Raw genomic sequence first — 25,057 nt, 5'->3', positions numbered from 1 at the left:
TGTTCTTATTATTTTATATTACAAATATATTAATTAATGATTAATTAGTTACAAGAAAGCTGGCATTTCTGCTTCACCAACAAACCCTCCACACTGTTACTGGCAGTGGTTGATGAGAGCTTACCCTGATTGTAGAGTTTCTGCACATCTTTGATGGTCTGGAAGCTGGCTGACCTTCTGAAGAGACCCTCTACTTGTAGTCCTGAAAAAAACAATTAATCCAGGCCTCATCTGTAAAAGCTGCCTCTCTTTTGTTTTTTCTCTTTAGCTTCAGTAGAAAGCAGAACAGAGGGAGAAGATTTGGGAACAAAGACCCTCCCTACACTCATTTTTTGGAAAGAAAATCCTTGAGAACAGAAAGCAGGATCAAATCATGTTTCAGCATTGCCTTCAGCACTTCCTTTAATGGGTCTCATAGAGATAAAAAAAATAGAAAACCAGTGTTTGTGTATTCCAGCTGAAGTACACATGGGTCTTTTTGCATTAACAAGAATCTTTATGGTGTTCTAGAAAAACTAAGTCGTACATTAATGAAGGATAATCCATCATTCTTGTGAACTCACCCAGGTTGCAGGTGTATTTCCTACACAAAAAATTAATAATTAAATTTGTTTGTATTAAATTAACACAAAACTCTTTAATGAACCCATTAATTACAGACCAGCATTTAATAGTATGTACACGAATTTACAGAATACTAGAAGAACTGATAATATACCATTAAAATACATTTTCATAGCCAAGTTTCAGAGACTTTTGCCACAAACCCAAGCTCTGCTTGAAAGTGCTCCACAGAGTAGATTTAGGCTTTGTGGAATTTTAGGGTTTTAGAATTTGTGGAATTTTATGCTGCCTGTCAGTGGGCAAGAGTCTTCCTGTGGAAACAAGTCTTTCAGCAAATGGACATCATAAACACCTGCAATTTGGTTTGCAGGAGTTGGTTTGATGGTTAATGTTTTTATCTGATGGGAATCTCGCTGTAAGGACTACAGTGCAATAAATATCAATTCTTAACGTGTTTATGCCTTTATTGGCTAAGCTTTCAAGTGCCTAATTAAAGACATTAATCTGTAGCACAGACAACAGCTGTACTTGTCTGGCCCTGCATCCCATCAACGTTGCTGTGGTGGCACATGACATCCAGCTGTTCCTGGGTATGTTTTTGGAGGTGGAAAAGCAACTTTTATCCTCATCTGCAGAAATCTGGGATACAGGCACTGTCCCTGCTTCTCCCAGAATCCGTTTCCCAGGTCAGCTGAAACTGGATCAATTTGTTTGATCACAAGTGGCAACCACCAAAGCAGAATATCCCCAGTGCTTCTGGCACTTGTGGGCAACCCAACCAAATGACAGGACACTAATTAATTGTAAGTAAGTGCAATTCTTAGGGAAAAGAAAAAGCTGTATTCTGCTTCTAAAGAGAAAGAACCCCAACAGCAAGAGTCACATATTTTCTTTTGTGTGTGTAAAAAATGCTTAGGTCAGATAATAAGATATTATAGCAATTTTTAAATAGTCAACCACAATTATGCTCTTGAAGGAGGAAAACAATAAACCTGGGTACAGTGACAGACCTTTTTGCATTATATTTTTCTGACTTTTGTGGGCAAAATTTCTGCTTTCTTATTTCTGTGATGCATATGAACTTCTGCGATGCACATGAGCAAAGGACAACTTTTTTTAGAAGTCTGTATTTCTATTAATTGCTCCCAGTGCCTTCTGTGTTTCAGCTGGGCAGGGGAAAGCTCCCTAAAAGTATGATTTAAGTGATGGTCTTTCTCAAGTCACATAACCTGAACAGCATTAGCACAGGGATGAGAAGGAAAAAAGGGACCTAAAGCCTCTTGTTGGTTATTCCCTGTGATGGATAAATAAACAGTCTTACACACAGTCAGGAAACACCTTCTCCAATCCTGATTCTTTACAGGGAAAAAAAAATCCCAGTTCTTGGAACTACCAGAATTAAGCTAACACAAGGTGCACACGCTAAAACAAAATAAATCACTTTGTCTTCTTCTTGCAGAGAAAATACATGTCAGAGCCACCAGAGTTATGGGATGAGGGAACAAAATTGGCTGAAGGCAATCCTGGGCATTACAGGATTACTCCAGACCAAAAAGAGAGGACTTTTATTCTAAATATTAAGTGCTATATGGAAAAACATAGCATGTGAGTAGTGAGGGAGCCATCTGTGCTCAATGAAAAGTGATGCTGCGATTGAGAACTTAACTGAGTAATTATTGAAATGTCAGTAATCACAAATGAAAACAGGCAGGCACTTCATTCCACATTGAAATATAATGGCTTTTACTACAGCAGACAAAATTTCACAGTGCCATGACACAACTGTGTCACACTCTGCATTAATAAAATGTTGCTAAAAATACTCAACCCCCCCTTCTATGCCCTCCCCAATCAGTTGTCCCACGGGAAAGACACAGAAAATCAAAACTGATAAAGATAAATTAAAGCAACACATGCTGTCACATTGCTGCAACTTGTCAGAGAAAGAGAGACGAGAAAATTACATTCTTTTTCTTTCAATCATCCTTGATTTGAGGGTTGCTGGCATCAAAAACCTTTGTTAATTTGCCTGCTTTCAGAAGAGGAATGGCAAAGAGTGAGCATCTGAATTCCTTCTGTCCCAAATTCAGTCTGGAAATGTTTCTTTAGGCTGGGGTCCTGCCAAATCTTAGGAAGTGCCCATCCTGATTTGGAAGTGGTTTTCATTCTCATTAATAGAACCCATCTAGACATCTTCTTGCAGTTCACCCAACTGTAGTAAGATTCATTTTTAAAAATTAAAACAGACTTATTTCTAACACGAGGACTGCAGAGTTTATATACGTGAAATGCCCAAAGCAGCATTAACTTTTATGCTTCGGACAAATTTGAGATTTCTTTTTTTTTTCAAGCTGGAGGAGGAGGTTCTGAGGAGGTTTTGAGGAGGAGGTTGCACGACCTTCCTTTCCCTGGTGCTCTGTGCAAGGAATACAGAACGAGGGGGTGTGATGCCTGCAGTTTGCAAAGGTGGTTTGCTCTGCAGAAGGTGCACAGCAGATCAAGGGCAGAGGGGAAGGGAAGGGGCAGTTCCAGCCCTGCTGAAAGCTGAGCAGCAGCAGCAGCAAAGGATGTACAGCTGGGCATCCTCCCCGGAATCCACAGTGTGTTTGTGTCCTTGCAGTTCCAAACAGTCCCCAGCCTTAGAATTTATGAATGAATATTCTCAGTTTACGCTTGGCACCTCTGAAAATAATTTATTTGCAATTCCTGAGCACCAGAAACAAAACCTGTGCCTATTACAAGGTTCGTTTTTACTTCATGGCACACAAACCGGTCTTGGGACTTAACTCATCTCCATGAACCCCAGGTAAAAACATTCCCATGGAAACAAAAGAGCCAAGAACTCGGAAATATTCCTGTGGCCGATGTCAGGCTTTGCCAGTGTTGCATTTTTAAAAGATATTTGATTGATCACAGGAAGCTGAGGCCAGGAGGCAAAGCTGCAGCAATCCAAATGGATTCAGGATGCATAACCATCCATCTCTACCCATTCTGACTATCACCACCAGGATGTATTCATTCACATTAAAAAATGGAGCCAAAACTTCCTCCCTCAGCAAGATTTGTTGTGATTCATGGAAGGGGCGAGGAGGAAAGATTAATCACTGCTTACCACTGCTCCTGCTATTGAACAGATAAAGGACAGCTTTAGTTGTCATTATGATCATACAATGGGACATTTATTACTTTATCATTGAACTCCTCTAGCAGGGTTATTACCATTTCATTTGGAAGCCTTAGTCATCACCCAGGACTCTCCTGTGGTACCAGGAGACAGCACAGAACAAAATCTTTGTGCTGCAAAGCACTTCCAGTCAACAAAATTGGTGAGGTAAGAGAGAAAGACTGGGCCACGGGGGCTACTGTGAGATAATTTTCCTACAGGGGACAGTTATTTTTTCTGCTTTACAATTCTCTGGTGTGATTCCTTCACTGTGAGTTTATTGTCCCATCACTTCCGAGCTGCTGCTGATCTCACACCAGCTCTTTAGCAATCAGTTCTCTGGGAAATTTTGCTGTAGCTGTTTCCTTATATGGCCTCTCTGTAGAATGCAAATGCTATCAAATCTTGGAAATTTTAGTGATAATCACAGCAGGTTACATTTGGTTTTAATTTTTTTTTTTTTAAACATGAACAAGTATGTTTATACCTTTGGGGGTACTCTCTACAACATAAAATACAGTAAAAATAATAATCCTACCCATATATATTTAAAAAAACCCCAGAACAAATGACAGTGTATTTATGTTTGAGATAGGCTTGAGCAACATCCCTGCCCTTAGTAACCTGTTTGACATCTTCATGCAGGTCTGAACTGTGCAATTTATACACACATTGAATCAAATAAAAATTCCCTTAAAAGCTGTGACCTGACCTCCAGGTGTTGGGGGGTTTGCAAACAAAGTATGAATTTTGCTGTGCAGTTTTATCCTCCACTGAGTGGCATTACTTATATCCCTGGCTGCTAAAATAGTTGCTCAGGAGTGACAGTCTCAGTTCAGCACCAAATAGGTTGTGAGGACATGTGGGGACACATTAACCAGAGAAAGAAAATTACCACCCTGTGGCTGAGCTGGACTTCTCAGAGAAAAGGGCCTGCGAGCAAAACATCAAGATCACTCCCACCAAAGGAACGACACCAGGTTAGAAACACTCAGGCATTGTTCTGACAAGAGAGTGGATATTTAATTAAGCAAAGCAGTTTCTCAGGGCATACTAGAGATAAGGTAGTAAACACACAAAGAAATCTGATTTAGTGCAAGTGCAAGTCAAGCTTTTCATTTATGAATAGAGGGCTGGACAGGTTGTGGGTTCGAGGCTGTGCATAGGGAAAAAAAAATCCTTTGGTTTGCTGGTTACTATGAAGATCAAGTCACAAATGTGCTGTTAAACCTCTTTGGCCTGACTAAATCATTGGCTGGGTTCAGGATGATACCACCCCTTTCTTTCTGAAATTAAGAGCACTTCTATGATTTGGTCCAGAAGATGAACCTTGAGGTTTACTCTTATTGAGCTGATGATTTTTTCAGATACTCAGAACTCATTTTAGGAAAGTAATTCTTCCCTGTGAAGGTTAGAAGAAACCAAAATTAGGCATTTTTAAAATTGAGTATTATAAACATTTTTTAAATGGAGCTAGACTGAAAGCCGCAAAATGGCAACATTTTATTCCCTTCTTGAAAAAATAGCCTGAAAGTTAGAGAAAATAAGAAACTGGAGTATACTGTGTTTATTTTAACAGTATCTGAGGCATCAGCCATAACAGATCTTGTTTCTAAAATACAAAACAGTGTTAATTTGCTTTGGGGGTGAGGCAGTGCTTGCTGCTGTCAGAGCCCCCTCACAAACTGGGTACAAGAAGGGGAGTTTTGACTCATTTGTGCAGGTGTCAGTGACTCCCCACCAGGAGGAACTTCTGCAAACAGTGTTGTCTGTAACAGAGACACAAAATTTAAATACCAAGGAGGAAGAGTGTGACCCCAAGCAGTCTGTCAAAGGGATTGGAGTCATTAGGTTAAGAAAGAAGGGTGGGTGAACCAGGAGTCTTTTGGAGAGATGCTCCCAGTTGTCCACTATGATTTGAGTGATATGGTTCAGTGGTTTAGGGGTTACAGTGGTGGTGCTGAGTTGATGGTTGGACTGGATGATCCCAAAAGTCTCTTCCAACCTTGATGGTTCTGTGATTCTGTAACTTTAGAGACTGAAAGCCTCCTTAGCCTGGTACTCACTGCTGCAGGCAGCGTCAGCACAGCTCCTGCACCAGAGCTGCTCAAGAAATAAGAGCCCGAGCAGCACAGAGTGGACATCAGAGAGTCTCTGATGTCTCAAGAACTCCTAGCCCTGCTGATGAAGCACGATTTTGCAGGAGCTTTTGTGACACCATAGTTTCAGGGACAGGCTTCAGCTAAACAGATGTGAAGATGCAGCAATGGGAAGAACGAGCGGAAACGCCGCACCAGGAGTGAAAACCAAACCCCACTCCCTGATAATCCTTCAAGGCTGGAAGCTCTGCCAAAATCAAATGGAACAGGGGAATGACAGTGAGGGTCTGTCACTTCCAGAGGATGAATTAGAGTTTTCACTGTGCTCACAGCCACGTCTGGAGTGCAAAGAAGGCTGCCAGTCACCCTCCAGGGCTGTCAGCACAGCCACCGGCACAACTGAGATATTCCAGATTTAGGGAAAGAGTTATAATCATAGCAGACAGCAGGTACAACAGAGACCTGCACACTTACAACCCTAAGTGCAAAAAAATGCATGTCTGTCACCCACTGCTTAGCAGCCCTGGCATGGCAGGTACTTGGCTTTCAAGCATCATCTGGCTGGGAACGTCACAAACCACTCCACCTGACAAGGCATCTCTCCCCAGAAATCTGGTTCGTGGAAATCTCTTCATGAGAGGGAACATGACAGCTCTGAGCAAACCTGGGCTTGGCTGGAAAAGAACAGCACTGACAGAGCCCAGGACCTTCCTTCCTGGGGACACAGAAGGACTGGGAGAAGAAATCAGAGAGTCCAGTCAGCAAGTGCATGGGCTGGGCTGTGCATTGGTGCCCCTGACCTGTGCAGATGAACAGAGCAGGACTTGTTCAGGAGTCTCATCACATCAGAGTCCATCCCTCACAAACTGTGCTGAGGCTGCTGACATGGAACAGATGGAATTTTAGCCAAAAAAGGACAAAGTTTGAAGAAAACCCAAGGATGATTCCTGCTTTCAGAGTAACAAACATTTCATCGAGAAGAAATTCTGCAGTGACAAAGTTGAGACAACCCCCTCCCCCCTTTTTTCTTTATCATAACCATGAGAGGTAAAACTTGCTTTTTTTCAAAACTGTACTGCATATTTAGCTTCAGAAAACAATGGGTTCTGAACTCAGATATTGTTGAGAGCGAAGAGTATGAGATTGGTGCAACAGTGATAAGACAAAACATCCAGAAATAACAAAAGCAAGACATGGAAGAGGTTTTGTTTCAAATTAGTGTAAGATTTCTAGTTACTGGTCACTAACACACTATAATGATGGCCACAAACCTCCTATTTCTTTAAAACCTTTAAATAAGCCCAAGAAAGTGCCAGATATGCAAAGCCTTCCTCCTATGCACACGCAAAAGATTAAAATAATTAACATTTTAGTGGCTAAATTTTCACTCAATTCCTAAATAATAACAGCTCTGAGAAGTGACAGTGTTAGTGCACATTCATCCTCATTTTAGCTCTCTTGACTCCTGTGATTAGTGAGGAAGAGGTATTTGCCTTCTAAGATAAGCTAAATATATGTAAGGACGATTGTTTCACAACAATTTAAACCACAAAAAAAGTCTGCCTTTCATCTGCAGATGGGGCACGCACTGATCCACCACACAGGCTCTAATTATCCACTTAGGATTATAATTACAGGGATTGTCTCAGGCTGCCACTCACTCGCCTTCAACAATCTTAGTCCTGAACTGTTTACACTCCCTGTATTCAGCCACAATATTGGGTACGAGCTACACCTGCAAGGTTTTCATAATTAGCACCAGTGTGCAAACAGCACATCCAAACAGCTTTGGGGGGTTTGAGTGGAAACCCCGAGTTTGGGCCACGGGCACTTCAATAAAGTCCATTATGGGCTCTCCACCCGCTGCAGATCAGTTGATACCTTTAATAGCTGAACTGGCCCCACTCCAGCCTTGGCTGCTGCAGGTATTTTGAAGATAAATCAGCAATTTCTGACTATGTCTATTTATTCCGTCCTCATTTAAATCCACATTTTCTTGTACTGATGGAAACAAAGGCAGGATTTCCCTTCAAAAGCAGCAGTAAAGCTGAGAAGCACTGGTTTTTCTTGCCTGCCCCTTTTTGTCTTCACAAATGTGAAACCTATTTTTCAAAGGTTTGTAATTTCTCACTTAGGGTTCGAATAAGCTCAAACTCAGAGCAAACCCTGGTGGCAACAGTTAAAGTGAGCAGAGATCCTCACACACAGTTTGAACACTGAAAGCAAAATTTACTTTGTTCAGGATGACAGCTGAAGGATGAAAATTAAGAATCAGGAATATTGTGGGATGCAGGTTTCTGACTCCAGAAGAATACAATTTACTCAGAATTCGTATTTTATATCATTCATGTGCTGTCAATACAAATAGCTCTTTAAATGAGGAAAATTCCAAATAAAACTCATCCAACAGCAATATAGGGATCTGAGCCTGGTTTTTGTCTTAAAAACAATGCTGATGCTCAAAATTCATTCAAACATTAACTAAACTGAATGGCACATTAAATGCCAGAGATGTTTCCTTTTTGATTTTCTTCACTTGACACACCTATTAAAAATTCACACCCTTCTTTCAGGGATCTTAGGAATCATTCCCAGTTCTAGCCCTGTGTGATGTTGTGCCAGTTACGCTCTGTTTCTGCTCTGTCACCTGTAAGATGAGCTTGGTGGCACAACTAGAGGTTCAAAATCCACCCTCTCTTTGCCCTGTACCTGAAGGTGAGAGAGAAAACTCGGATTTGGTTGCTCCCATTTTAAATATGGGTATTTTTGTAATCTATATCCCTATATAATGTAACTACAGACATGAATTGCAGCCAAAGGGTCTGTAAATGCAAGCAAAAATATTTTTTCCAACTGAGTTTTTATAGCTACTGGTCCTGGAAAAGTAGAACTCACTAGTTTCTATTGGACATTCTACTTAACCCCAAGACTATTATATGGGTTTACCATGTGTAATATTTCGAGACATCTCCTCAGATTTGCTATTCCCTAATTAATCCTAAGGATTATTATAAATAATATTTAATTTATACAAATAAACAACATATTTATATTATTTTATACGTATTATATACTATAAAATAAATTAAAATAAATAAGAATAACAAAAATACATAAATAAAATAAATCCTAAAAATATTTTGGTTTTGTTTGGGTTTGGTTCTGTTTTGTTTTCTTGTTTGTTTTGGGTCTTTTTTCTTTGTTTGTTTTTTTGTTTTGTTTTGGTTTTTTGTTTGTTTTGTTTTTTGTTTTTTGTTTTTTTTCAGAGTGAGACAATAATGTGATAATAATTATTTCCTATCCATCAAAGCTCTCAAGACAGTGCCCAATTGCCAGTCAAGTTTTCAGGATATAAACATATCGTGTGTAGTTGCAATTGTTGCTGAATCAGGCACTGAGTGTTATATAGTTTCATACTACTGAAGGACAGAACTCACCTTTAGTTTTGACACAGAACTCACCTTTACTTTTTAGGTAGGACACGGTTTCCTTCATTACTGGGGGGATTAGTTCACCTTTGTTTTTGTCCTTGATACTGTCAGGGGAAAAAAAAATAAAGAAAAAAGAAAAAGCAACAGCCTTTAAGTGGCATTTATAGACAAAGAGTTTAAAATAAGACAAACCAGCCTGAGCAAAAAACAGAGAGAAATCTGAGAGCACACATTAAATTCCACAAATTAAGGAGCCTGTGCCCAAGACAAGAGTCTTTCACAACTAACTTTATCCCTCCTGGAGATTGGATTTGGTTGGATGCTGTTGGTGGAACGGGGTTTCAAGGCAGCTTAAAGGCAGAGGAGGAAGGAGTTTGCAGCAAATGCTTTCCAGTAAGTCTTGATCAAGGGATGCTGCAAGTTTAGGGGCCTTTTATCATGCAGATTTTTCTTTGTCATTTGGCTCTTTTTGAGCCCCAGTGTATGTATAATTAAAAGGATATTGTACTATTTATTTTGAAGGCAAAGCGGGGCAGTGAGATTATTAACACCCTGAATGATTTCCATGAAATGAGATTTCTTTCTCCTTCGTGAGCGAACAGTTGAGGCAAAAAAATGGAACATGGCATTTTCTTGATCTAGACAGCACAGAAAATTCTGCAATTATCCTCCTCATTTAAAAAAAAAAAGTCTTTAGCAGCCTAAAAACATAACAAGAGTATCTGCTGATATTATGCTACACTTTACAGTAATCAACAACAACATAAAGGACCAGTCTCAGACTTTAAAGTAGCCTTAGTACATATTTATGTGGACAATGTTATATAATAAGTCTGCTGCAAAAGCATAGAACAAGTGGTGTACAGCCCATTAATAACTTAATCTTACCAATAAACCAGAGCAGGAAGGAAGTTCCAGGGGTTTTTTGCATAGCATGCAAAGTTGGAATCCCCTGAGAAATTTTGTCTCCCAGTAAGAGAGTAAATAAGGAAAAGGGCTGGGAGATGAGGTCACTACTGGGATCAGGGTTTGGGATACCAGTGAGGAAAAGCCTGCAGCAAATCAAGGTGAGGGAAAAAACCCTCACATTAATTTTAGCTTTTCTAATAGGGGAGTTCTAACACTCTCCCTGTGTGTCAAATAATTTTATTTCATGTATTCATATCAGAACCCTGAACATTTAGGGCAGCTTTTACTAAAATTAGTCAAAAGCCTAATTGACTGAAATGGGAACATCATCCAGAGTTTAATGTGCTTAGAAGCTGTTATATCTTTATTATTGACAATTTAGGCTCATGGAACCCATTCTCAGCCTCTCTGAAGTTGCACTGATTGTGTTTGCTTTCTTACAGCTGCTCACTCCAGAGGCACCAAAGAGCAACCCAGCAGCTTTTTATAAACATTCTCTAATTATTATTGTTACCCATAAATGTGTTTCCCATTTCAGTGTATAAATAGCAAACTGATTATTTACAGCACCGGCTCCTGCTGAGCACTAGTTTGTCTGTCAGAGAGGTGAGACAAATAACCAGGCTATAATTTGTAATAATAAAACCTACACACAACTTTTCCTTTTTTTTTTCCTAGGAAAAAAGGTGGTGTTTTTGCACTTCTGACATTTTCTGCAGGATTCCCTTTTAAGAAAGGTTCTGTTCCCAGTACAGTGAAGGAGGTCCTCAAGATAAATGGTATTTTAAAATGGAGTGGGATATTCACTGAGAGTCACATGCAAAGGTTTGTTCTGTTTGTGCAGCACTGGGGCGAGCTGGGGTGTGTATTTGGGACACAGAGTTCACTTTACTGGACCTGAGGTGACAGAAAAAATTGCAGGGACATTAGTGCAGGTATTGTAAACCAGACCAGCTCAGAGGTCAATGGAATTACACCTCCAGCCTCTCTCTGTGAATCCTGTCAGCAGCCTGTGTGTCTCCTGAGATGAGCAGCTGTGCCCTGTGATGGACAACACAAACTCACACTGGGGGTGTGGGAGATTTGAAATGAGAGGCATCTTATTCTCATCTCTTCTTCTTTCTGCTTAGGTGAGGAGCAGAACAGAGTATTTCAGCTGCTGTGACTGACTCATGGATCTCCATCCTGCTGCAGCCACGTCAGATCCAAGAGGTCTGTCCTGACACACAGAGAATGAGTTCTGCTCACTCTGGGATGCATGATTAGCTACTGCAGCATGTTACACACCCAGTGACTCACTGCTAGACAGCAGACAGTTACCACACAAGGCCTTCACACATTGTTCTCAAGTGTCATTAAGTATTCTTGGCTGATAATCTTTCCCTCTCTTTGCTTTCCCTCTCCCTTTCATTTTTTTCCCTGCTGAGACATGCAGAGGTTTGCTTTAGAATGCATCCTTCCTCCCTGGGCACACATGCCCAGCATGCACAAGCAGAAAGATCATGGCCAAAAGGGAGGCACCCTGAAATGTTTGTGATAACCACTCAACAAGCAGCAGCTGGACAGTTGTGGCAATTTTGTACATTTTCTCTGCCCGCTCTCCCCATCCGTGGCACAGGTGGGGTGTCATTTTGTCATTACAGTCCACAGAGATGATGAGAGGAGAGGGAATCAGCAAAAACAACTCATTCCTCAAGATGAAAGTTGATACCTTTTCCTTTGGTTCAGATTTCAGAAGCTGCCAGCACATTTTGCTCCCCCTCCACCGCTAATTTTACCTTTCTTCGCAAACACAGTCTAAATTAATTCCTTTATTTCTGATTTAGAACTTGCAGGGGGTTTGTTTATTTGTAATTCCCAGTGGTGATGAGTGAATCTGGACAAGGATGGGCAGACAGGAGGAACTGCCATCCCCATGTACATCCACTTAGGGTGCTCAAGTGCTGTGAATCGGACCCACACACGGAGAGCATCTGTTTTTCAGTGCCTCCATCCCCAGTGCTGGAACTCTCTGGAACAAAAATGATAATAAGGCCTTGCTTGGTGTTTTCCCACCCCCAGATAAGCCCTTCTGAAGTAGTCACCCTTTTTATACTTCAGGAAAGCCAAGGCAAGCAGTGAGGACACAATTTACTGATGGTAACACAGCTGGGAAGAGGAAGGGTCAGGAAGGGCGGCCACCAGCCCAGGAAAATACCCTGTTTACTTGCTTGGGCACAGCCAGAGAAATAAAGCAGGACTAGCAGATGGTAGGAGTGACACACAATATGCTGCCTGGTGGCCAAAGCCTGTGAGAAGGTCAGCAGAGCTGCTGGAGCTGGAGGCAGGGCACAGAGCGTGTCCTGGTGCCTGAAAACAGCCCTGGCTTTACTAATGGGGTGGCATAAAACACTGTCCTGCCTAATGACCCAGTGGAGCCCACCTAAAAGACAGTCTCTGGCTTAAGGAGGTGAGTTAGCCATTTTTCAAGGGTTAGGCTAAACTCTAAAGAGGTACTGTAAAAGTTCATGTCATAGCAGCTCTCACACAACACGTATTGATTGTACTAATTCCAGGCCTTCCAGAAAGCAGAGGGAACTTACATTTTATATCTCATTTACAGCTGAATCATTAGAACCAGAAAAGCAGACTGGGAGTGGGAGGGGACTTGACAAAAGTCCATGTATCAGACAGCCTAAATTGCCTTTGCTGAATGTGAACAATATTCTTCAGCTGTTTTTTGAGGAGGATGCCAGAGAAAGATGACAGAAATGACTGTGGGTAGGAAGCTAGAGGGTTTTGTGGGCTTTTTTTTTTGTGTGTGTTGTTTTTTACCAAAATTGAATCTTGCAAGTACTATTGCCATCCCATTCCTCGTGCAAAGTAAATCATTTTTTATGCCACATACAGCGCTGTAATCTACGCAAACAGCTGTCAGGGCATTTCTGGGAGAGAGTGATTTTATTCATTCCATCAAACTCTGATCAGAACAATCTGTGAGCAACAAAACAACAATGTATAAAGGCTCAAGCATCCATTTGAGCTTCAGGCAGCCATTGTGGAGCCTGAAGCTTCATTTTGGCTTTGCTATCTGTCACCTAAATATCTCCAAAACGCTTCCATGCTGCCAGAATCTACCAGCAACACATGAGCTTGGGGCTCTGGCATAGATGGCAAAATGTTCTCCACTGGGAGAAAAGTTGTGCACTGACTACCACTAAGAAAATGGAAACATGAAGATCAGGCAGGTCACTGGCACTGTGAGACCTGTCCTGAACTCACAAAATATATTGTCTGGCCTCATAGTTCTGTGGCTTTCAGAGAGAATGAGAAACTAGACATATAACAAACAAATTATTTGCAGGCAGTCTGTCTGGTGAACCTGCACATCACAAAGCTGTAGGGTACAGAAATCTCATATTTTTTGAAATCTCCTGGCTTACTATTGCAGGCTGACTCCAAATTGCTGGGTAGGCAGAGGTGGCCGTGGTGGAGGAACCTTAACCACAGGTGGCAGCTTTCCCTTCTGTTTCCTCCGAAGATTTTCATCATGTCTGCAAAAAAAAAATATCAGGGTTTCATTGATTTTCTGAGCACCACGGATGACAGATTGTGTATATGAACAGCTGTAAGTGCTGCTCACGATGCTGATCTCCTGACAATAGTGTATATATTCTGCAGGTCTTACAGAACTTGCATTTAATTTCAGCATGAGGAAATTTTTAAGTGGTATTTGTGGTAGAATACTTAAGCATGACACAGAAGAGCTCCTGTGCTTCAGCCAGTGGAGCACAGCAATAAATAAGTCCAAAAAATAGGAACACACTATAATTTGCTACTCAAAACACAACTCTCTTTTCTTTGCCAACCATGCAATCCAGTTTATAACCCTAGAGCTGTAAGGTGTTTTCTGTTATTCCATATTTACACAAAAGGTGTGTAAAAAACCGGCCAGGCATCAGCAAGAGTCGCAATCAAAGCTTCCAGTTCCTTTCATTCAGCAGTGACATAAAATCACTTCCTGTCAGCACATCAAAGCATTTCCATGTAAAGCACCGTGTTGGGGAGATGTTATTGACACCAACGCTGGCACTTGACAGGTACAGCCCTCTGCATTCCTTTCCCTTTTCTCTCCCACCCTCCACTCCAACAAATAAAAATAATGGAACCACTGACAACAGATATGTCCGTAAAGTTTAAAATCAACCAACACTTTGCTGACTGGGAATGTTCTTAATGAAAGGAAGTCACTTAATCTGCTACAATATGCAAGGAAAGAGGTCAGGATTACAGCTCTGCCCAAGCAGTAACAACCTGTGGGTTGGTTTTGCTTACACTCACAGAGAAGTTGCAATTAGATTAAGGAAATGTCCCACAACCGAGATGGAGATGTTCCAGATCTGTAGAAAACTAAACACCTGATGAGCCTCAGAACGTGTTTGATGCCAATGCAGCTTTCAGAATTTACCCAACCAAGCACAAAGCAGGTAAATCAGACTTTTAATCACTGAAGAAACAGGTTCTGCTCAGAATACAGTGAACAGGATGCAACTCTACCTGAGGAAAAGTGAGACAAGGTGGGTTACATTTGCCACGTACCGGATGACTTCCTGGGGGATATTTAGCTGGTCGTATTTGAGATGTTCTGCCAGGTCACTTAAATAGTTCAAGTAGGTGACCTTTTTCCCAAACTTATGGCTAAAAAAAAAAAAAAAAAAAAAATTGAGAAAAAATCACAAAGTGGTATAAAAATCAGCATGGGAGGAACGTTTACAAAGGGTTTAGTTTCTATTACAAAAATGTAAGTGCTGATGCAACTCAAAATTAGACTGTAATTGAAGCAGCAGGAGACGTAAGATGTGTTTCATTTCATATGATCAAACATATACAGTGCATGCCTGAGAGTCTGATTTGAATAAAAATAACTGCCTTCCATCTGAGTGTTTTGTGATTTGCATAGATATGAAAAACACTGCTTTAAAAGCCACTGAAAACCAGGTTTCACACAGCATTTAGAAAGCTCACTAAAAGCACGGTTAACTTTGGAGAAAATGTTACACAGGCAGCAGAACAACATGTTTGTATTATTTAGGCATTCCACCCTAAAGACAAAATAACAGGGCTGTGGAAATAAACCATAAATCAGTCAAGCAACAGGCAATACTTTCAAGGCATTGATAGTGTTGGTTCACCAGCTTTATCCATTCTGGAAAGGGCTGGGTAACTTCTAGGAAACACCATGAGTGGTAAGATTTTTCTCTGAGCTGTACAAAGCAGACTTCCAAATTTGAAGTGTCACTAGTTAGGTCTTGAGTTTCAGCCAGAATATAGGACTGTACAGGCTGAGGTTTTCAAACAAGGGTCAGTGACACGTTTGTACACACGGTCTGAAATAATGCAATATCTTTCCACAACACCAAGCATCTGTGCTGTAATGAAGTGCCGAGAAAAACAGTAGGTGTTGGTGATAAAAAGTGCACTTTCCTGCACCTTCCTTCCATGGTGAAATTGGAGAAAAGCTGTGGAGTGACTGAGTTTATCCCGGGATTGTCCAATCCACATACACACGCTCCCCCTAGTGGGACACGGCACAAACATCAGCCACTTCCTCAAATTTTAGATTTAAACTGAAACGAGCTGAATTTTGCTGAAAGTAAAGCAGTTTGGGGACACTGAGGAGTATCAGTCTGTGCATGCACAACTTCAGAGCTCTCCAGAGTGTCTTTGATCCAAACCAGCCTGGGCTTCCAACATCTTCCCCAAGCCACGGGCTAGCACAGGATTCTGTGTTTAATCACCTCTGGTAATGCAGGACAGGTCACAGAACCCCCAATTTGTAATTAGGAATTAGTGCTGTTCCTTAAAAATGCCACATCACCACCACCACCTAAATGTCTGTTATTTTGATAGCAGGTGGGTGGTTTCTGTGAGCTCACATATAGGAGTGTGGTCTTCTTATTGTTGTTTTGCAGTTTGGAGAAAATACACCTGACTGAACACATAACCTGCTTGCTGGTTTCTTTTGGGACTGGAAGGAAGACCAATCAACCTTAGGAGCTTGAAAAATTTAATGTATTTACATTTTCTTAAATCCTTTCAAATAAAAGAATGCTAAAATACTTACATTTGTCCTTCACTCTAGTAATTCTCTGTTATTTGTCCAGTTGTTAGCAAACACATTAAAAAATCATGTAAAAGTATTTAGGCCATGTGCTAACAGGTACCAAATGTACTAACAGACCCCTGAAAAATAGATACATGCTTCTTCATAATGAAATTTATTTTACATCTGCTATTTTTATTGGCAACACTATCCACAAATGAGTCTGGGCTTTAATTCAGCAAAGGTGGGAAACAGAAGGTGTAGAGGGCTTTTCTCCCTTGCTTTTGTGGGCTGGATTAATATTGACACTTACATTAAAAGCATGATTTGCCAAGGTAAGATTAATCTAAACTGGAAGGGAAAGGTACTGTGAACAAATTTGAAATTGTACTATTCTAGTAAATTAGCACTGCTAATAAGTTTTAGTCTTCAATGAGAGTATAATTTAGGAGATTGTACATGGGCCCTTTCACACTTAAATTTAAAATTATATCCTTAAATTTTTCCTTCCTTGACAAACCCAAACTAGAGTCAACCCAAAAAGCAAAACGCATGTGCACATTTAGCTATTAAGACAAAAAAGGAATAAAGAGGTTTTTTCCCAAGCTTCAGCTAATTCCTGCTTTCTGGTTTATGGAGCATTTCAGAGTTTCCTCGTATTTCCAATCACTTTGTCAGTCCCCGTGTACAAATAGCTTTGTTGCTGTTGGTTACAGATTTTAAACACAGAGAGTGTTACTAAATTAGACTCAAAAGAAGCATCCAGGTACACAGTGGTAAAAGTGGTAAATGTCAGCACAAACAAAACCAACCAATCCCGACGAAAACAGATTGTTCAGAAGGTCAATTTGATGATGATGCTGCATCTGACAAGCCCTGCTTTGAATTGTTTATGCCAGATAGGCTTCAGCTTATCAGGATCACCCATTTTCATATTCAAAGCAAAAGAAGATTTAATTGCCAGTGCATTGTACTTTCCAAGAAAAAAAGGTATTTCACTTGTTTACACACAGTAAGATCCAGGGAAAATGAGTATTTGGAACCTGTGAACTTTTATTTTGTAAGAATTAGTGACCAATTATTGCTGTAAGTCAGATATCACACTGAGTGAATTAACACGCACTGAATGAAAATCATCAGTGTCCCCAGACCTCTTGCCTGGAGTTATTCCCAAGGAACTTTTGGCTGCCTGAGAAAGAAGTTGGTTCACCTGAGTATTGTAATACCCACCAAGAATTTTTCTTGTTTAATTGTTGGGGTTTGTTGTTTATTTTTTGCCCTTTTTTTGTTTATTTGGGTGGTTGTGTTGTTTGGTTAGGTTTGTTTTCTTCTGTTTTCTAGGAAGCTCTCCATACCCATCCTAAAGCAAATCAGGAACAAACAAACCAACTGAAAATCCATCCCCATTCCTAAGCCACCATCAGGTACTGGGCATCCTGTTTCTGTCCACTTTTCTCACCATTGCACTACGTCCTGGATCACTGACATTTATTTTACTGCTAGTTAAAACACAGATCTATAATCAGTCTTCTTGTTTCAAGAGCAGCATATTCTGGAGTGATTTTTAGCTGTAATTGCTTTTTTTATTTCCACGTGCCTCTTACATGTTCCTGTCTGCCTGGAAGTTAAACTTCCCTTCTCTAATTAATTAGCTTTCTACCAGTCAGAAATTGAATCAATGGCAAGTTCCTGTAGTGGATGTTTTTGGTTGGTTCATTGTGGCTTTTCAAGATTAGCTGTTTTCATCCTCCAGCCCTGAGGACATCCATAAAATAATCAGCAAAATGTCAGAATTACTTGGGAAGTGACAGAAATTCAGGAGCAGAAGCTGAGCAAGCCCAGCCATCCTTGCACTTATCAGTATCTGCCCATTGGTGGTGCTTCCTTGGAGGCAGCACCAACTTCTACCATGCAAAGGGAAAACAACACACAGTAAAATCCATCACCTTCACCGTTATATCCTCCATTTCAAATCCTTCCAGGCACTTCAGGGCTTATCCATTAACTTTGAACACACAATTGTATCATTCCTATTCATGTCACCACTCCAGCTCCCCCTGAGGGTTAACCATTCATTATCCACTTTACTGCACCACCCAGTAACTCCAGTCACACCCCCCAGTTCCATTATGGGAAGTGCTGTCAAACATGACAAAAAAAATCACTCGTGGTCCGCAGAATAACTGTTTTTAAAAGTGATATTTACTTTAACACGCCAGTAAAACTGCTAAGAATTGAGACTCCCTTTTCTTAGAAAGCAAAAGGACTCTACCCTCTTATTCATACCCCAGCTTGAGCTCACCTTACCCATTAATTCCACACAGTTTAAATGGGTATTGTGCTGTTACCTGACATATTTTACCTCAAGCCTTTTTAAAAGCAACTTATTAGAGAACAAACCATCCTTGAACTAAACGGGAATAATGTGTTCAATAAACTGCCAAGTACCTTATAAGAGGTTTAAAGATATTCCACAGGATTTTTATGAAGTTGGTTGGATGTACAACATAGAGTGCTTTAAGGTTTTTCTTATACCTGGGGAAAGAAAATGAAATTGTTAGAAGAATGTTGAATACCACAGATGGCAGAACTGAATAGCTACAACTGAATGGAAGGTATCATTACAGGAACATTACACAGCATTCTTTTCAAATACATTCAAAAGACCTAATTCAGAAGAAATGGAATGTAAAATGAAAAAAAAAAAAAACAAGCCATACACAATTTTGAAAAATGGTCAGCTTTGACAATAGGCCAAGTTAACACCACTATGTTCCTAACCAATGTCTGCTGTCTCATAGATTTAATATCAGGGGGACAGAAAGGAAATCAGGCAATTTGAAAAAAAAGTACTGATAAGAGAATGAAGAGTCCATTAAAAAAATCTGTCATGTAAAAAATCACTTTCTTTCATATCCCTTTATCTTCTGCTTATGGGAGTTTCGTGTTGGAGAAAAATTCTAAATTTTCAGATGTAGAATTTACACCTAATTTTTTAATTTTACCGCTAATTTTGGCCTGTTTTGCTAGTAATTACTAAAGGTGAAGCCAAGTGCTACTTGTTTGATATTGCCTGGTTCCCTTTGTATGAAAAAAACCCTTCCTTCATTATGGATTTGCTTGATTCCACAGCGCCATTCCATGATCAATAAACAATGGATTCTAGCAGGCCAAAAAGGAAACCAGGCTGCACACAAAGACTCTGCTCTTATTCAGTGTTATTGCAAAACAAAATTGAGAAATGTATAATGATATGTCCTGAGAAATGCATAATGATAATTTTTGCCTGTTACTCTGCCAGGTTTGCTTCGTGTTCCTCCCCCCAGGAGTCAACACTCACTGTTAGAAAACAAGGATGGGGGAAAAAATGTGATGGTGAACTCCTGAGGAAAACCAGGTTATGCTAAGAGGGGAAAAAGGCACCAGCTCAGAGATTGCAGGTTTTCCTTCTGGTTTTTAACTGGGCCCTGTGCATGAAAATAGCACACGAGCAAACAACTACTCCTGTGCAACTGGCACTGCTGTGGACAAGGAGCCAAAATCCACGATGAAAAGAGACAAGCAAAACACTTGAGTTGCTTTACTAAAGTTTCCCTTTGAAGTTTGTTTTGTACCTTGCAGTGAGGGGCATAATCTGCTCACTGGGTGGAAGTTTAAATTATTCACAGTTTCCTAGATTACGATTAAATGTCCAAAAGACTTTACTGAGCCTCTGCTGTAAACCTTCCAAGATCTATTCTTTTGAAACTATTCCTGTTGAACATTTGCTTTCAATCCAAGCTAATTTTGTTGTCCTTTGTGCTCTCCTCTGTCCTCCCTTTCCTTTGACCCCAGAAGCCTGAAAGGAGCTATTTTTGTGTTTGTTTTCCAACAGCACTGACATCACTGTAAGAATCAGCAATGGCAAAATGAGCTCAGTCAGCTGTGGGGGGATCAGGACAGATCCACTTCCCTCATGGAAGTTACTTACAGACACTACACAATCCTAAGAGTAAATCAAATATTTTGGAGCCATACTTCCTGTCAAACTCCTTGTAGGCCGTTTGCAACCATTTCAGAGATGGTTTATTCAGGCTCTTCAGGCCGTAGTGGAAGTAGACAACCGTGTAATCATTCTCTACATACTGGTCCAGGGTGTACTTTAAGTACCTGAGGAGAAAGATAACATTGGAGTTTTAAGACAGTTTACTGGAGGAGATTTTTTTTAAGCACTAACTGTGCTGCTTTTGCACAGTGACTGCAAATTCATATTTGCTTCAAGGTGTTTGACAAGTTCATCTTGCTCTGGTGGCAATGTGGCCAATAATTCCACATCATTGCAACGCCTGAAATTGTAAAGAATGTATTTATTTACAAAAACAGTGGTGCTCACAAATCACTTAAGGATGAAGACAATACGGGACTGTGTTTGCCAAGAAATTTTTGAAGAGATGCATTTTAACTAGCAGCAACTTTTATTTTGCTTTTTTCCTGGTCTTTGTAAAGTCCTTCCTTTGAGACAAAGCAAAAAAAAAATGTCATTTTGCCTTTTCCAAACAATAAACAACACATCTTGGGTTTTCCTCTCAATTTAAAACTTTTTAAATCCTTGAAAAATCCATTACCCCGAATTACTGCCAATTACAACCTGTTACTGTAAACTGCTTTTCTTGACTGTATTTGCCTTTCCCTTGTTTGCATCGTGGTGCCTGCGTTCATAGATCGTTTCCCTTAAAACTAATTTAAAGAACTACACCACTTATCCCATCTTGAAATAATACTGCATGTTTTATAAGCAGATTTCTGTGTGCTCATTCTTTTATGGTACAGTTTTAGATGCTTTTCTCTTCCCTTTCTCCTACAATTAAGAGCACAGGATGGCCCATTACACAGCTCAATGGTTCAAATCAAGCCATGATGGAGCAGTGCAATCTGGCCTCATGTCTTGCTGTGTCAGATTTCAACTTTCTCATGTTATTTTCAATGCTCTCTTCTTATTCTGCAACAGAGCCCTTAATTGTAGGTAAGCAATTTTTCTTCAATAAAGCAGGTATTTATAATTTATTTATAATTTTATTTTTAATATAAATATAATAGTATATTATAATATAAAATATATATGATTATATATTATATAATTATATTATACAATTATTATTTGTTATATAATTATAATATAAAATAATTATTATAATATAAAATAATATTTTATTTTTAATGTAAATATAATATTATTTATAATAAACGTGCCATTTATTAGGCTGGGTTTTCTGCAGGGCCACTTTGACTACCCACCTTTGCATGGAAAGGCCCATAACTTCACTTCTTACCCTCCCAAAGCCTCATTAATCTGCTTATTCCCTCAGTGTATAGTAAATTTTAGATTGCCAGTATCCTGGGACAAGGATTGCCACTGCAATTAATATAATGATGTTTTGATCCCTGACTTAAGCATTGAATGGTATTTTAATGGAAGAAGTAGTAGTGACAGTCACTCAAGACTTTTTTTATTTTTTAAAGATTTTGAAATTAAAATACAGCTAAACAGATATTGTTACACACAGAGTGCCTGGTGTTTTATTTTACAGCACGTAAATTCCTTGTCACATTGCATCCAGACGGTCTGTATTTTAAAAATAACTGAGAGTGTTTTGTGGGCATACAATAACCAGCATTTTTTACAGTCGATTACCTGCTCCAAGGCTGTAACAGAATTGCAGGGGCATTACAAAAGCTTTACCAAATCAATTCTTTAAGTGATTTCATCACAAAATACCCGCCAATCAGGGCCTACTCTGCAGCTTTTCCTCAGGATTCAACACCAGAGTCTAACTACCTAAAAGCAGATCACTTGACAGCTGCATTGCTACCTCCCCATTCAGACACCTGCCTTCAGTTCTTTGAGCTCAGACTTTCCAGGTGAACTTGGTGTGGGTTCAAATATAGGAAAACATGTAAAATCTTCAGGTCCAGAAAAACCTAAGGGCTGGAAACCTGAGTTTCATCACAGAGCTGAGGAAGGTTCCTAGATTTGATAGAAATATTGTTTGTCACACTCCTGCTAATCCCTGCAGGTGATCCTGTGTGTGAGGAGGTGACTGGTGGGGCTCTCTCTCCTCCCTGGCACCAACACTCCCTGTGTGCTCTCAAAACCATTTCTTAAATAATGTGTTTTAATCCTTTCCCCTTTTCTGAGAAGTTGAGGCAAAAGCACTTCTGTCCTTTCCAGTGGGTACTGACATTTGAAACATTTTGCCAAGAACATTTGTACAAGAACTCCAAACATGCTTCGTAAGGACAGGAATCTCATGACAGAACAGACCTTGTAGTGACAAACTACAAGGCAGAAACACTAAGTTTATAAGGAAGAATGTTGCAAAGTTACCTATTCACAACCTCTTTTAACACAAGAGACCCAAAGTGAGACACACATAAAAATGTTAAGCATAGTATACTGAATGAAATGGAGATATTTTTATAAAATAGAAAACCCACTGAATGCAAATAACTAAACAATGCTCTTCCTGAGCGATTTAGGAGATAAAAGATAGCAAATTAAAGCAAACACAGCTATTCAGGAGAGCACATGTACGCAGCATCTAAAACACCAGAATTTCACTTTCATTGGTCCTCATTATGAATTAATTTTTTAAATATAATAAGAATTCTTTAATAAAATCAAGACAACAAATTAATTTCAGTACACAGCAAATGGTTCCTTCCAGTCAGGGCAACTGGCAGCGTCATCATCTCATTCACTTCATATTAACACCAGTAGGTCTTACATCCTTTTTTAATTTCACTCCTTGCCTCCTGCTTCTCTCCTCCTTGAAAGCTCATTCCCCTGGAAACAAGCTAACAGAATTTTTCATATCAAGTGTAAAGGAGATGAAAAGGGACTTACTCCAGCAGCCTGGTGTGGTTGAGCTGATGGGAGGGGGGCATCCGGCAGCAGCTGAAGGTGATCACCTTCCTTCCCGAGCTGTCATCACCTAGGGAACAGAAAGTTAATAAAAACAACTCATTTCAGAGCTCTGGAGGAATGGTGTGGCTCTTGTGATGTTTGGGGCTACATCCACCTCCTGTTATTACTCAAAACATGCTGTGAGACTTCCCTGTCAAGACCTACAGAGAGCACAAGGCGAGAGACGAAGCAAAGCTGTGGAAAGTTCATATCCAGAGGTGGTTGGTGGTGCTCAGCTCAGGACAGGGAACACTTAAGTCCTCCTGCAGCATTCAGGTGTGGGAGAAAACAGGCCTGCTTTCCCTTGTAGTCTTGGAAATGACCCGTTTTCAAACTCTCCATGCTTTATATCTGGAATTTATTAGAATGCTGCTCTGCCTACAAGAGCTTTGGGTATCTGCTCTGCCTTGCTTCTCTGCCAGATGTTTTTAACCAGCTTAAGCTTTCTCAGATCCTCTCTTTCAGAAGCACTGCTGCATTCAGATCACATTTAAAACACATCAAGCAAGGCATACAAGTATGATATATCTATAGGAAAGATACCATTCCTTCTAAAGCAATACAGAAACACCCCATAAAATGGTTAGACTGAATTAGTATTTGACACAAATATATTTCTTAGTCTAACTTCAATGTTCAAAGCAAATGATATTCAATACTTGCTTCTATTGCCACTAAAACATCAAAGTTTGGCTTTGATATCGGTAGGAATACATTAAAGAATTGGGTTTTTTTTAGACAATATTTATAATTATGTTGTTCCCCTCTCACCCCGAATTAAGTAGCTGTAGTGTAGAAGTGTAGTTTTGACTCCTCAAACATTCCTTTCTCTGCTGGCTGATTCTTTCTTCCTGTTCTTGTTTGGCTGGATGCTTATTTTATTGTCTTTCTCAAAGGGTTTTTTTATACCACAAGGCTTGATGTCCCTTCCCACATTAAAAATAAATTCTCACTCCTGGGTTAAAGTGCTTGAGCACCACTAGAGGAAGAACATGCACACCACCACAATTATAGGTACCCAGGTATGTCAGCATATTGTTCTTTAACACACCATAATTTATTTCCTGAAGTTATTTAAGTGTCTTGGTTTATATTCTCAGAGTGCTTATAAAGGCATTATAACGTGACATGCATTAATATGAATGATGTACTAAAATTAAATTAAAACATTAATAAAAGATTGCTTTCTAAATCACGGCTTGTTTGTGGGAAAAAAAAAGCTGCTATGTTACAATGCACTCCAGAATATTTAATCTGTTAGAGGTATGAGCAAAATAAACCATAGAAAGGTTCCCAGATAAATTATTAAATGAGTCACTAATTGTTACTGGTGGTCACATTTGACTGCTTGAATTAAAACCTAGAAAAAAAAACTCTTGGGATGGTCCTGTGCAGGGCTGAGGGTTGGAGTTTCAGTAAGAAAGCATGTCCATATATTTTGATATAATTAACTCAGTTTTGTCTTTAAAAAAGACAGTACAACCTACAGTCTGATGTTCAAAGCAAGAAATGCAGTACATAAGGATTTATTTCCTTTCCCATTCTGAGAAGAAAATACTTGGAGGAAGAAGCAAGAGAAAAACCGGTGCAGAACTGGGAAAATCCGAGTTCAACTCCTGCCTGAAGGATTTGAAAACATGTTTTTATCACTCAGACAAGTTCCCTCTTCACTAGAGCAGGAAATGCTTTCCATTGATATCAGCCTTTACTCCTGCTCCTGAAGGTATTGCAAGGAGTAGCAAAGCTGTCACTGAGATGGACTGAAAATTATTGGGACTTGTGCCTGAGGCTTATTAGATAATTCACTACAGTTTCTCCTCACATGTTACAAAAACTAAATTACAACTTTACCTTTCACAGTCTGAT

General features: G+C 39.8%; 1 protein-coding gene across 1 annotated transcript in view; it reads right to left on the bottom strand.

Annotated features, from left to right (window-relative positions):
• The window catches only part of ARHGAP8 (Rho GTPase activating protein 8), a 57,256-nt gene that overhangs the window by 10,102 nt on the left and 22,097 nt on the right, over positions 1 to 25,057 (bottom strand). Inside the window, exons 4-10 of the mRNA XM_027702501.1 lie at positions 23,132 to 23,219; positions 20,266 to 20,397; positions 18,697 to 18,783; positions 14,745 to 14,843; positions 13,589 to 13,699; positions 9,288 to 9,361; positions 125 to 202 (exon numbers count right to left, since the gene is read on the bottom strand). Of these exons, the coding sequence (XP_027558302.1) occupies positions 125 to 202; positions 9,288 to 9,361; positions 13,589 to 13,699; positions 14,745 to 14,843; positions 18,697 to 18,783; positions 20,266 to 20,397; positions 23,132 to 23,219 (669 nt within the window). The remainder of the gene's footprint in view (positions 1 to 124; positions 203 to 9,287; positions 9,362 to 13,588; positions 13,700 to 14,744; positions 14,844 to 18,696; positions 18,784 to 20,265; positions 20,398 to 23,131; positions 23,220 to 25,057) is intronic.

The sequence above is a fragment of the Neopelma chrysocephalum genome, unplaced genomic scaffold (assembly GCF_003984885.1).
Source record: "Neopelma chrysocephalum unplaced genomic scaffold, ASM398488v2 Primary Assembly neopelma1_188, whole genome shotgun sequence".
Lineage (NCBI taxonomy): Eukaryota > Metazoa > Chordata > Aves > Passeriformes > Pipridae > Neopelma > Neopelma chrysocephalum.
This window is presented reverse-complemented; position numbering and strand designations above follow the sequence as displayed.